The sequence below is a fragment of the Poecilia reticulata genome, linkage group LG22 (genome assembly GCF_000633615.1).
Source record: "Poecilia reticulata strain Guanapo linkage group LG22, Guppy_female_1.0+MT, whole genome shotgun sequence".
NCBI lineage: Eukaryota > Metazoa > Chordata > Actinopteri > Cyprinodontiformes > Poeciliidae > Poecilia > Poecilia reticulata.
Window position 1 is genome coordinate 13,766,888 of NC_024352.1, and position 13,326 is coordinate 13,780,213.

A 13,326-nucleotide genomic window follows, 5' to 3' on the forward strand; every position below is an offset into this window, starting at 1 on the left:
CCAGAGGACTGCAGATTTTGTCAAATCTTTGTTGATTTGACAAAATGTTTTAGACCATTAACCTGCAAAATGGATTACATTTTTTTTAGTTTCTGACAGTGGCCACAAGATTTTTCTTTAAAATTAAAAAATGTGACTCAGGGAGTTCCACAGGCCTCTTAGCAAATGGAAATTTTCCACACATTCCTTTGTTTGCCTGTTTTCCTGTTGGTATTTGTGAGTTATAAAGAGCAACACACATGGGGCGAGAGTAGTTCAGCAAGTAGTTCCTGTAACTAGGATGTTAGCCAACACAACTGACTTCTGTCAGTCTGCTGTCAGCTCACCGCCTTAAATGTGTTATTGATTTGACTGCGTCTAGTTTAAAGCATTTTTGAGTTGTCTGACTTGATAAAACACATTGAAAATGCATTGCAATATCATTTCTCTGCCTCACTTGAATGGAATGCTCTCTAATCGTTTCTATTTTGATGGGAAACTAAGTGAAGCTTCTCCTTACTCCGTTATCTAAAGAAAACAATCTGTGGCATGTTACGTCAATTTGGATGATTGTTTTTAGATTTGATTGTCCACAGCTCGGCTTCAGTTCTTGCCTGTTTCACACACTTACTTAACAAGGGCAACAGTTGGAAGAGTAGCTGTCATCCCCTGCTGCATGTCTGAGTGCCTCTGGGCAAGGCACATTGGGTTGCCTGCAGAGATAAAACTACTTGGAATGCAAGCCGTTTCACCGGTTTTTGCTTCTTACACAACTCTTTGCTGCATTTGTGGAAAATAACCCCTAAAGCCCAACTTGGAAAGTGGTTTGTACTTGAATTCCAATCATAGCTTCAAGACTCCCAAAAGATATTGAGATATGAAATTTTGCGGGACACTGATGAAAAATGAAAGCCATGGATTATAATTTTGTTTCACTTGCATCCCTTCACAAAAATGGCTAATGTGGCAGCTGTGAAGTCAAAAACATGTCCCCCCTCCAGCTAATAAATGTTTTAAAATGAAAGGCTGCCTCTCTCACAATGTTTTAGGGTTACATTGTCCAATAAAAGAATAATTTATATTCAGGTTTTTCACAACCCCACCATTGGGTACCAGGAACAGTAGAGGGCGTCACATGCACCTTTTTATGCTTTTATACTTCTTCAGGAAGAAGCATATTTTGAGCCATTAATCACCATCCAAGGAACTATTGTGAGTAGATTTCTTATTGTCTCTGTGGGAAATTTCCAGTTCTAAGAAAACATCCAGGACTAAACAAAGTATTTCAGCTGATGCAAGTAAAAGAAACCTGAAGGACAAGTAAAACAGGCAACCTGAGGTTGTTACGTAATCCAAGAAACACCTGGAAAAGCACTTGACAGTTATTGGAAACAATTTTAAACGGTACATAATTATGACTCAGTATATTCAGATGCATGTCTGGCACAAATTTATGCCGACGTCAGGATTCATCATAAAACAATGACCAGCTCCTCAGATGAAAATTGTCAGGATCCACATGCATAATTAAAATCTATATTTATAGCATGTTTTCTCTTATAAAAGTTGCTTGTATCTAATAATGAATCTCAATTCAAAAACAGCAAAGACACACATTGTTTTCATACATTTAGACTTTTACAAAAAGGACAAATATTAACAGCACCTGCACTTTCCCACATGACTTCCAGATTGGACTGTTACAGTTCCACAAGCCGCATCCGGGTCTGTCCAGTTTTCATTCAACATGATTCAGCATTAAAAGACAGAATTAAACAGCAGTATCCCCTTGAGGCTTACTTGAATCAACAGTGGTCTTGGATCGCGTGAGGTTGTGCACAAGCATGTCAAAACACAAGGAGTCTAAGCAGCACAAACCTGACAGAGAGAGCAAGGATTTCAAAAACATGAAATGCAAAACAGATGCATTTGATACTGTCTGTGAGAATAAAACAGCTCATCTCTAGTCACCTTTTATACAAGATCTGAAGCACCTATATTCCCATGATGAATGGTGTCCTTTTCTTTGAATTTACATGAAATCATGAAGCTAAAACCATAATCTGAGTGTAAACTAAATTGTAAAAATTCTTTTTTAGTGGCTAACCTGTAGATTACGACATCAGTTCCTGACACACCACTGTAGACACTGGCCGGGATGGTGAATACCTCTACCAGGTGTGTCTTTGCTTTTGTGGCACTTATGTCCCTTCCCCCCAGTGCCAAAACTACTCAAAAGTAAAGCTGATAGAACTTTCACTGGCTTATTTTAAAAAAGTAGAAGAGCTGAAATGGCAGAGATATTTATAGTATCCAAGAAGGACAACCACGTATCACCAACAAATCAAATTTAACAGTTGACTTGTAAATATTGTGAATGTTGACTTGGAGACCGAAGTTCAAACAATTCCTCGAGAGTTTTAGATGCGGACACAAAGTCTCAATGAATCCAGTACCAATGAGCCAGCTCTGAAACATTCTGCAATTTGACTCATGGGTCTGCATCTGTATTTTCTTTTTAAGGTTTGCAAACCTTAAATTCCAGCCAAAGCAGTTTTCAGCTCTTGAGCCTTGGCCTGACTTCCATCATGACCATGATAGAGTCAAGTTGGGAGCAGAGGCCCGTATCTTTGGATCTGGCCCGAGTACTTCCAGCCGGTTTGGTGCTTTGCAGACGTTCTTGAAGGATGGAGGCTTGTCATCCATATCTCTCTTTGGCAAAGCCATGTTGTAGTTGTGGAAGTTGTCGTTGTTGTAGTCGTCATGTTGCACAGCCATGTGGCGATTGTGCCTTTTGCACTTGTTTATGATCCGTGCAATTCTCTTGGAGATGAGATAGATGATCTCGCATATGTTCAGGATGATACAGAGGGCCGAAGCCCCAACCATGAAATAAGTGAAGACCTTCTTCTCTGTTGGGTGACCGATATAGCAATCAACCATGTTGGGACAAGGTGACTCCTCACACTTGTAGAGCCTCGGTAAGTCGAAACTGTCGTAGATGTGGTGAAGGATATAAAGGAAGGCAATCTCAATACCTGTTTTTGCAAAAAGGCTGATTAGGTAGGTCCACCACAGCCCACCGTGTTTCTTGCCAGTGTTGGTGTACAGCTTGCTGTCGTCACCGAATTTGGCCCTGTGCTTTCGCTCGCGTTCATCGCGGTACGCTACGTGCATCACCACCATGAACGAAGGGCAGGTGACGAAGATGAGCTGCAGGGCCCACAGGCGGATGTGGGAGATGGGGAAGATGTGATCGTAGCAGACATTGGGACAGCCAGGCTGCTTGGTGTTGCAGTCGAATTCCTTCTGGTCATCCCCCCACACCCGCTCAGCTGCCACCACGTACACCATCACCCTGAACACAAACACCACCGACAGCCATACCCGTCCAAACGCAGTGGAGTATTTGTTCACTCCACTGAGGAGGGCTTGGAAGGTCTTCCAGTCCATGTTGCTGACGTGTAGTCAAATATCTGTTGTCTGAAATTCTTCTCTCTATGGTTACCGTTTCTCCTTTCACCTGGAAGTGGAAATGTAAAAGAAAAAAAAAGGGTCACGAACACCATGTTTTCAGAGCCAGTTGAGTTTCAGCCAATAGACATTTCAGAAAGTCTGTTCAGACCTGATTGGAAATAAAAAAAAAAAACATCTCCAACTTTCGAAGTCTTAATCATATCAAAAGGGCGATTGTAAAATCACAGCCATGTAAAGGCCCGTGACTAAACTGCCAACAAAGAAGACAGACAAGCTGAAGCAACTTTTTTTTTCTTTTTTCTTTTTTACACACCCACAAACTGTTTATTCAGTTTTTTCTTTAGGGTGTTTTAGGCAAATAGTCACCTTCGAAACGAGGTGAGAGCATGCCAGTCTACTTTTGTGAGTATTTTCACGTTGAAGAAAATCTAATGTTGAGTCTTAAAGCGTCTTAAAGCTTGGGTACATTTTAAAAAAACGACTTTTACGCACTAATTGTCCGCGTTCTCTGGAAATATTTTTCGTGGGAAGAATCGCTCTGAGTCAGTATTCTGACATTCTAAATCACAGATAATCGGTTACAAATGAGTAGGTCTGCTCAGTGCGGACTCAGGACTTGATCTCTGTCTGAAACGCGATCACGAACATTGCCAAATCCTTCTAAGACATTTTCAAAATAGTTTACTTTCACTTACTTTGAGATGTTCAATCCATATCTCACTAAAAGAACCACCGGCTTATTCATTTCCCCTTTATTCCGTCTCAGTACAACTTCGTACCGATCTTTTTTACGCACAGATTTGACTCCCGTTTACAGGTACAGGAGAGCAGAGGAGAAATGTGGCCGTGGGTGTGGTTAAAAAAAAAATGAAGAAACCCTAGAACTGCCCCCAGATGTTCCTCTCCACCCTCCTTCTCGTCTCTCTCAAAGAACTGATTTATATTATGAATCTGAAAAGGCACTGGTAAGATTCGAGCTGCTTGCGTTTTACCACCAATACTTTACCAAAAGAAACTTTAAAAAGATCTCACAACTGGAGTTTTTTTTTTTTTTTTTTTTTTTTCTTTTTTTGATATTTTAAAAAAAAAAAAAAAAAAAAAAAAAAAAAAAAAAACGAACCCACAAACCACTGACAATAATAGAGGCTTTTAACAGAACCGCCCTTATTTTTAAACCATCTTGAGCTGAGCTGGACTTTTAATTAGCATTCCACTCTTTTGCCTTTAGTCTTCCTTTTGTTTTCTTCATTTCTCTGTTTACTTGAATCCTTGTTTCCATCACAAAATTCATCTGAACGTCTTGTACTCCAAAGTAATGTGTAATGCAACGTTGCTTCAACTTTTGTCTTAGTGGATGTCAGTGAACCACTGGTAACACTTTATTTGAAGGGGTGTGCATAAGACACTGTTATAAACATAACAACTGTCATGAACATAAAGAATCTTTGCATGAAATTATCATAATTTACAAAATCATGCAAAGTTGGCACTTTTAATGGACTTTTAAAGCAACTTTTAGAGCAACTTTGCATTAAAAGTTACCGAATGACACTTAATGACAACCGTCATAAACATTCATAAAGACTTCTTTATGTTCATGACAGGCGTTATGTCATGTTTATAACAGTGTCATGTCAGTCTTGTGCACACCCCTTCAAATAAAGTGTTACCGAACCACCCAGCCCACGAGTTAGGAGAAAAATCCACATGAACTTTACTCAGAGTATGCAAAATCCAATCTGGTTGCGTAGTAAGATCTGTAATAGATATTCACAATATTAGCTCAGATTTCATCGAAGTTCACAACACATCTAGGACACTGTGAGTCCCACATTCCACCCAGAGTTGTCCAGACGGAGTCTTATACAGACAATTCACATCAGACAGTTGCTTTATGTAAGACAGTGTTATCTGGATTTCTAGATGTGTTATTTCCAAACACTGCAGCAACGTGTCGACTAGAAGAACATCGTGTACAAATATACTGTGTGTATGTGAGAGAGACCCTGTGCTGTTGAAGTAGAAATCATCAAAACTCCAAATAAAGCTGTTTTTTTATATATCATATACTGGTGGACAAATTGAATTTCAGGTGAGAAACGTGCGACTTTTCTTCTTCAGATTTAAACTCTAGGGGTTCTTTTTCTTTTTTGTCACCTTCCTCCTCTGGCTCAGTCAAAATCATCTTTTTCAATGAATGTATTCACTTAAATTTGCCAAGAGTGGAGGAATCTTGTCATCTAGCTGTGAAGATGGTCCTGTACTGGATAAAATCTACACAGGAAATTGACTGGGGCAAAACTGTAATTACATAGTCTATTTACAGACCCCTCCTTTTCTTAGCCTGGTTCCTGTCACCATCTGTAACAATTACTTGTTTCTTAGAAGTCTTTAGCTATGTTCTGATTCTAAAAAGTAGTGGGATGAAATAGACGTTGGCTTTAAGATGTGGTACAAAGTATTTCTATCCATTGTGTTCTTTCAGAACACAGAAGCAACATCTCTACCGAAGGAAATTAAATTGTATCGTGTTTGACTGATTTAACGATGTAGAAATATTTATAGGTGCAAAGTTTTATTCTCATTTTTATTCAGTTACCTGTAGGTTTGCTAACAGGGCAGTCATATCAAACTTTGAGATCAGAGTGATGAAAAACTTCTGACTTTTTGAAACACATTATATATATAAACTAAACACAAAGTCATGTTTTAATGCCTTAATTTCTGTGAACTATACTGATTTTATTCTGACAGTTTACATTACAATAGAATAATACATCAGATCAATAAAAAAACATTGTTAAAACCTGTTGAAATTGTGATTTTTCTTTAATCTGAAAAAATAACCTTATCAACGCATACTCTAAATTGTAACACTTGACATGTTTGAGATCTTTGCTTCACCTTTAATGCATTAACAATATCAAAGTTACCATTTGTGAGAGGAAAAATGAAAGGTAAAACCAAATAATGACATGAATAATTTATTAGATTTTTCTCATTTTGAAGCATTCAGTGCTTTTTGTAGTCAAAGTTTGTACCTAGCAGGTGTGCTGTCTTTGTTTTTAAGGGTAAACACTCAGTCTTATTGTTGCCATGTTTTAAGTTTCCAGGAACAGGATTCTCTCCTTGTCTGAACATGTGTGACGGTTCTGGACAGCGCACGCAAGAGACACACCTCAACATGAATGCATATTTTTGTTGTTGTGCATATCCTTTGACTTGTACATATTCGTTGCTTGGGGGAGGTCTTACTTAGAGATTTGCTCTGGGCTTGAAAAAAAAAACCCAAACAAAACACTTTTTACGTGCTCTTTTATGGAGATTTATATCATAATACTATTTTAAAAATGAGCATTGTGTGCCTTATAATGTTTTAACTTTACTCTGCTCAAATAACAGCTCAACCATTCACCTCCTCCCAAAGGGTCTCGGTATCATTCACCTTCTGAAATTATGTAAGGTGTAGCTTTTGTGTCTTTTCTTTAGTCTGTGTGCTAAAATCCATGGGGCTGTGCCAGAGCAAGCTAGTTCTTGCAAACGTGTTCCTGCTCAGAACAATAACATTCTCTATCTACATAGCAGAGGATAAAAAAATAAAAAAACATGTATTTTCATTTGGTTCCAAGGTTCAGTTTGAATAATTTAGCCAATGTGTTCAAGGAACAGAACAAAAAACCTTTAGTTTCTAAGAAGTCAGTTCTCAAAGGCGACAAACAGAAAAAAAATGAAGAACGAGGAAAATGTGGCGTGAAATGCAATCATCATTTTTTATGTAAGCAGTCAGCTCTTGCATGTTAGAAATGGAGAATGAACTGGTAGATTGTTCGGACAAAGCCTCTCGATATCGCTTTTTTTTCCACTGCTGTTTGTTGTGCTTTCAGGAAAAAAGAAAAAAGTCATGTTTTCCAAAGCTGCTTCAACATCTGCGTTTTTATCATTTTAGTGGACAATAATCCCTTTCAGGCTGGGAGGAGGGGTGCACGTGATTTTTCTAGACACTAAATGAAGAACTGGTTCCAGTCTGGATAGAACACACCCGAAGAAATTTATAGTGTGACTCAACCTCCTGCCAGCGACAAGTCCCAACAAGAAGGACACAACAGACTGAAAGACATAGCTTTCAACTGCTGGCTCTGAAAAAGGAAGGAAGCCAATAAATTGTGTGAGAAGGTCTTTCCATAAGACCCTTGAGGTTCCCATCGCGAGAGGGAGGGCAGGATTGTTTACAGAGACACACAGTCTGACTGGAGAAACAGGATAATGGCCAAAGGCAATCACACGTGTAACATCGTAGCAACTCTGAGTTGCTACTACGTCAACAAGGAACAAAATCTTGAAGGACGTTTTCCAGTACCTCCTGTGAATGGTTTAATTCAGGGAAAACTATTTATTTACTTCCTTATACAAACGGGAATATCAATCATAGAAAAGTATTTTGATGCATTTAGGCATCTAGAAAATGACTTGCAGAAGTTTAAAACAAGAATCAGACAGGAAAGGACATGAGATTGAAGTTGTATTGAATTGTGAATGGTTTTAGTGGTTGAATATTTCAGAAACTGCTATCATGCTGTGATGCTAATGGACTACCATGTCTTGGTTTTACAGAGAATGTAACGAAAAAGAAAAAGTAATTAAAAGATTGGGGAACTGGTTTGACAAGATGGAAAGGAAACCGTTGCTCAATTAGCTGGGTCCTTCAACAATGCTCTCGTGTCGAAGTCTTAACAGTTCAACGAAAGAGAGGCAGGGTGTACCGTGTCTCTCTTTCCATCACAGGATAAAACAGGAACAAACAAGATCAACCACACGCACTCTCATATGTAAAGGCATTTTAGGATGGTTGATTAATTGAACACATATTGTTTTTGGAAGGAAGCCGGAGTAACCCAGACAGAATATGGGGAGAACATTAAAACTAAGTTCACAAAGTCCCCAACTAGCATCAAAAACCAGGATGTTCTGATGGCAAGAAAGTCTTGCATGCAGCCTTGGCATCATGTCATAAAGCACAATGAGTTTAGAGTCTCCAGATCTCAATCCAACAGACCACCTGCAAGATGTGGTGGAACTGTAGATGCGCAGCGAATAATTATGAAGCAACTCTGAGTTGCTACTGTGTTAACAGGGACCAAAATCTTGAAGGAAGTTTTCCAATACCTTCCTGGAATTTATGGTATGAATTATCAAGTCACTGTGATGGAAAAAGTGGCTCCAAACTCAGCATCTGGTCTTGAAACGCTTTAGTAAAACATCAAAGTTCTTATGCCCTGAAATATTCAAAATTCCTCCTAAAAGTGAAATAGAGATCTATATATTGAAATTAAGATAGTTGTCCCAGAGATTGGCGATTCTTAGCAACTTTTTTACATTACTATACAAAGATCATGTCCTTCATAACTCCTGTTTTTTAGAGTTGATTAGTTCAAAACAGTGATTAGATTAACTTTATCCCAGAAGGACAGATCAACCAGTTTCCATCTAAAAGGGCAAACATGGGAGAAGGAGGTCATTAGGACCAGGAAGAAGGATGAATTCACTGAAGAATGAAAAGATCTGAAGACAACAAAAGAGCTTGGCATCATCATCATCATCAGTCAGCAACTAACTAATGCAATGTTGACATACTTTAGTCATTCTAATTTGGATTTAGGTCAAAACGTTTTCCAAATTAGTTGAAAAAGCAGGTCACAGGTAAAAACAACTAAGTGACCAACTTGACAGACACGTGCATCAAGGAAACATCCATTGTGAAACTTCAGGGTGTGAAGATGAATCAGCTAAACTCAAAAAACTGAATTTACAGTCAGACTCAACTGAAGGTGACCAGAACCAGAACGTCAGTGTCTCTCTCTTTTTTTTTTTTTTAATAATCTGGATTTTTGATATCATCTAATCTCTTAGTAGAAGAGATTCATTTTTGTCTATTTGTCTTTTCTGCATGGGGAAAATATATTTTAGCAATCAATTGTTTCATCAACAATAACAAGTTAACTTGATATCCCAAACAAAGGTCACAAACTATGATACTCCCAGTGTCTTTCTTCAGAGATAAGATAAAACTAAAGGATGTCATAGATCTCCACTTTCCACTCCACACTTTTACAATCTAGCTCTTTGTTTTATATCCAGACAATAGAACCAGATCTGTGTTGGGGGCTTGAGAGGCACCCAAAACTTGCCTCTTACCCAAGTTTTGGGCGAGAGGCAGAGTACACCAAACAACCACATGCACATACCCAAGAGCAATTCAGAGAGACCAAATGACCAAACAGTCAGGTTTTTAGGATATGGAAAGAAGCTGCTTACTGAAAGAGAATTCCACAGACCTGTGGGGTCTTTCTGCAGGCTAACTCCATGCAGAAAGACCCCAGGCTGGGATTTCAGCTGCCCCACCTTGCAGTCAAAATGTATACTCTGTTTTTCTCATTAACTACACACCACACTTGTCTAGACTTTCATTGATGCAATTTTTTTTCTCAAATTGTGTGTATTTTATATTTTATTGTTGTATGTTTTCTTACATGTTATTGTTGTCCAGCGTAGATGGAGTTCAAATGCATCAACCCACGAAATCATTTGTTCATGTGTTAGGCATATTTTTTTTATTGACAGTATTATCCCCATGATGCTGTTCTTTAACTTTAAACAAAAATAAGGTAATTTAGCAAACTTACTGCCTGAGAAAATAAGGGAAAGGTTTGTTCTTGTTAAAAAGTCTGAATACAAAGAGGTTCAAACGTCAATCTTCCATCTACCTGCTGAAGTCCTTTAGAAATTACAAAGTTTCTGAAGACTGTGTTAGTTGGATGACTGCCTTAAAATCCCTTCATAAGTTTCCAGTGAACTACTGATGCCTGCAGTTTATCCAGTCCTTGTTAGCAGAGCTTCATTTGGCTGGTTTACTTTTGTACATACCACTCTGTCACTGGGGGTTCTGCCAAGGTGAATGTAAACAACTGCATTTCAAAACCTTAGCAAGGCAAATAAGGAGAGAGTTGCAAATGCCCCTTAATTCTGACTACATCACTGCTTTGGTACGTTGTAGTGAAGCTACAGTAATCAGCCGTATAAAAAAGAAAAAGAAAAAAAAAAGGCAACGTAAACATGGATTCCTCTACTGGGTGGGGTCCCTCTTCAGAGGAGATGAATCAAACCATGGAGTGGGTGACTCCGCCTCAGTGTACCAATGTACCCAAACAATGATCCTGGCAACAGGATAATCAGCCTGGCCAATGGGGTGCAAGGCTTTTTACGAAACAAATAAAAAAGTAGGAATAAGACAGGAAGGAAGGCTGAGATCTTTGCTCAGCCACAAGGCTTGTGCAGAGTCAACAAATCCTTTTCTGTAGAGAGGGTGGATGGTTTACACTGCTCTTAAACACGTTCCCCTCTCTTCCACCCGCCATGTTAGTTAAAAAAAAAATTGAAACAAGGCTTTTAAAACATAAAATAACATTTATTACAAAATATTAACACATATGCAGTGAGGTCGAATGTAAATTATTCACATCCTGATCAGCTGTGTTTATGAAAACCACATTCTTGCCCCCAGCATAAACACAGAAAGCAGGAAAACACAACAACACTAATAGAAAAAACAAGTAATATCCATGAAAAGTGTCCAATGTCAGGCTCTGAGGGAAAGGGGAGGACTCTCAGCAGGCTGAACATTTGAGGTTGGGCAGAAGCACAGGGAAAATCTTACACAGAAGAACCACATGTGGTGGTAAAACTTGCCAAACCAAGGAGTGACTCACACTTCTGGTCCCAAGCCTAAATCAGACAAAGCGACATATGGGATTTTTTTTTTTTTTTTTCTCTTTAAAACAGCAGTAGAGCTTTTTCAGTTAAAATACACTGTATTTACCAACAGCATGACACATAAAATGATCCAGAAATGAAAACTCTGTACAAAAATTCAGTCTTTGAGGTGCTTTATACCAACAAGTCTTTATCAGGCAGCAAGGAGTGCCAGCTTTGCTTCCTCGCCGTCTTTGTGCGTTTTCAGAAAGTCTTCGCTCTCGTGTCTCACGATACAGCTACGCTGTACGAGGGTGCGGGCGTTTCGGGTGTTTTTTTCCCCGTATGTTTAATCGATTCCATCAGACTGGATCCGTTGGACAGCGTGTTGGTCATGCGATTTGAGTGATGGTCCCCGGTGACACACTCGTGGAGGCGTTTTCCCACCAGGTAGACGATCTCGAAGATGGAGAGCAGGACGCAGACCAGGCTGGTGACCACCATGAAGAGGGTGAAGATTTTCTTCTCAGTCGGCCGAGAGATGAAGCAGTCCACTGTGTTGGGACACGGCACCTCTTTGCACTTGATTAGAGAGGGGAAGTCGTACCCCTCGTAGATGTGGTAGAGAAGGTAGACGAAGGTCACGTCCACCCCTATTTTGAAAAGCAGCGTGAGGACGTAGGTCCACCACAGACCCCCGCGTTTCTTCCCAGTGTTCATGTAGATTCGGCGGCAGTTTTCGCCATACTTTTCCCTGTGCTTTTTCTCCCTGTCCTCCCTGTAGGCCACATGCATCACCACCAGGAACGAGGGGCAGGTGACGAAGATGAGCTGCAGGGCCCACAGCCTGACATGGGACACTGGGAAGAAGTGGTCGTAGCAGACGTTGTGGCATCCTGGCTGAGCCGTGTTGCATTTGAAGTCCTTCTGCTCGTCTCCCCACACCTTCTCAGCCGCCACCACAAACACCATGATCCTGAAGAGGAACACAATGGACAGCCACACTCTACCAAAGGCTGTGGAGTACTTGTTCACGCCACTGAGCAAGCCTTGGAGGAATGCCCAGTTCATGATGGAGTTTGTTCACAGACTGTCTCTTCCTGCTGATCGAAGGTAGAATAAAAGGCTTTCCTCTGGGCTTAAATATCACAGATACGGAATCTGCAACAAACGAAAGCTGAAGTCAATATATGAGAAAGCTACAAACACAAAGAAATGTCAGTAACTTTGTGTTCTGGTAGTTTAAACAGTATTTAATCACCCCAAAGACCGCTAAAATACACATTGTTCTTGTTTATCTAGCTAGATCTCATTTACATGAGCGTCCATTTCATTTTTACAGTGTGGCAACTCTCGCTAAATCCAGCTAGTTACTTCCTATCCCTGCGCGGAAGATTTCAGAGTTTCTGTGCGTAATTGCGCTCTGACACGAGTTCCCACATGAAACACATTAAAACAGCATCACATCACAGTCTGATCTAGTATGTTCGCTCGTATCTGTTTTAAGTTACTCACAGTTTAAAGCTCAAAAACAGTCGCGGCGCCTCAGAGTCGGAGCAGAGCAGCAGTCCGTGGATCAACAACCCCGACGAGAATCTCGGCAGATTCCCGGGACTAGAATGGAGCTAAAAGTTGGGGTGGAGCTGCTATCCTGGTAAAGCGACTTCCCACCGCGCTGACCTGTACAGGTGTGGCTCCACAACCTCAAAACTTGTTCGACCAATGAAAGGTACTCTTAAAAGACTCCACTCTTATGTAAAACACGACCCAAACAAGCTCTGCAAAGTTTTTTTTTTGTTTTGTTTTGTTTAAAAAAAAAAGAAAGACAAAAAAACTTTAAAAAAAAAACACGAAAATAAAAATAAAATAGATACCTTTCCAAAAAATATTTATAAGGCGTCTCAATTGATTAAAATCTATAAATATTTTTGATATTTATAAAATATAAGTTGATTTACTGAAATATTTCTGCTCAAAAAGTGAAGCTCGAATAAATTTTTCACACATTGAGTTTATTGTACTTATACCACAGTTTTATTTCGGTCAACTTGGATAAATAAAACACCAAACTTCACCAAGAAAAGAAAATATTAAATAATACAAATGAAAACCATTTTTATACAT

At 39.4% G+C, this 13,326-nt stretch overlaps 2 protein-coding genes across 2 annotated transcripts; both read right to left on the minus strand.

Moving 5' to 3' along the window:
* Positions 1-1,354: 1,354 nt before the first annotated feature.
* gjb3 (gap junction protein beta 3) lies at positions 1,355-4,324 on the minus strand. Its single transcript, XM_008399580.1, has 2 exons — positions 4,152-4,324; positions 1,355-3,502 (listed from the first exon to the last, which is right to left on the minus strand). The coding sequence occupies exon 2, from the start codon at positions 3,430-3,432 to the stop codon at positions 2,566-2,568; it is 867 nt and encodes a 288-aa protein (XP_008397802.1). The 5' UTR covers positions 3,433-3,502; positions 4,152-4,324; the 3' UTR covers positions 1,355-2,565.
* A 6,573-nt stretch (positions 4,325-10,897) lies between these two features.
* Positions 10,898-12,878, minus strand: gjb10 (gap junction protein beta 10). Its single transcript, XM_008399581.2, has 2 exons — positions 12,718-12,878; positions 10,898-12,363 (listed from the first exon to the last, which is right to left on the minus strand). The coding sequence occupies exon 2, from the start codon at positions 12,271-12,273 to the stop codon at positions 11,491-11,493; it is 783 nt and encodes a 260-aa protein (XP_008397803.1). The 5' UTR covers positions 12,274-12,363; positions 12,718-12,878; the 3' UTR covers positions 10,898-11,490.
* Between the last annotated feature and the right edge of the window lie 448 nt (positions 12,879-13,326).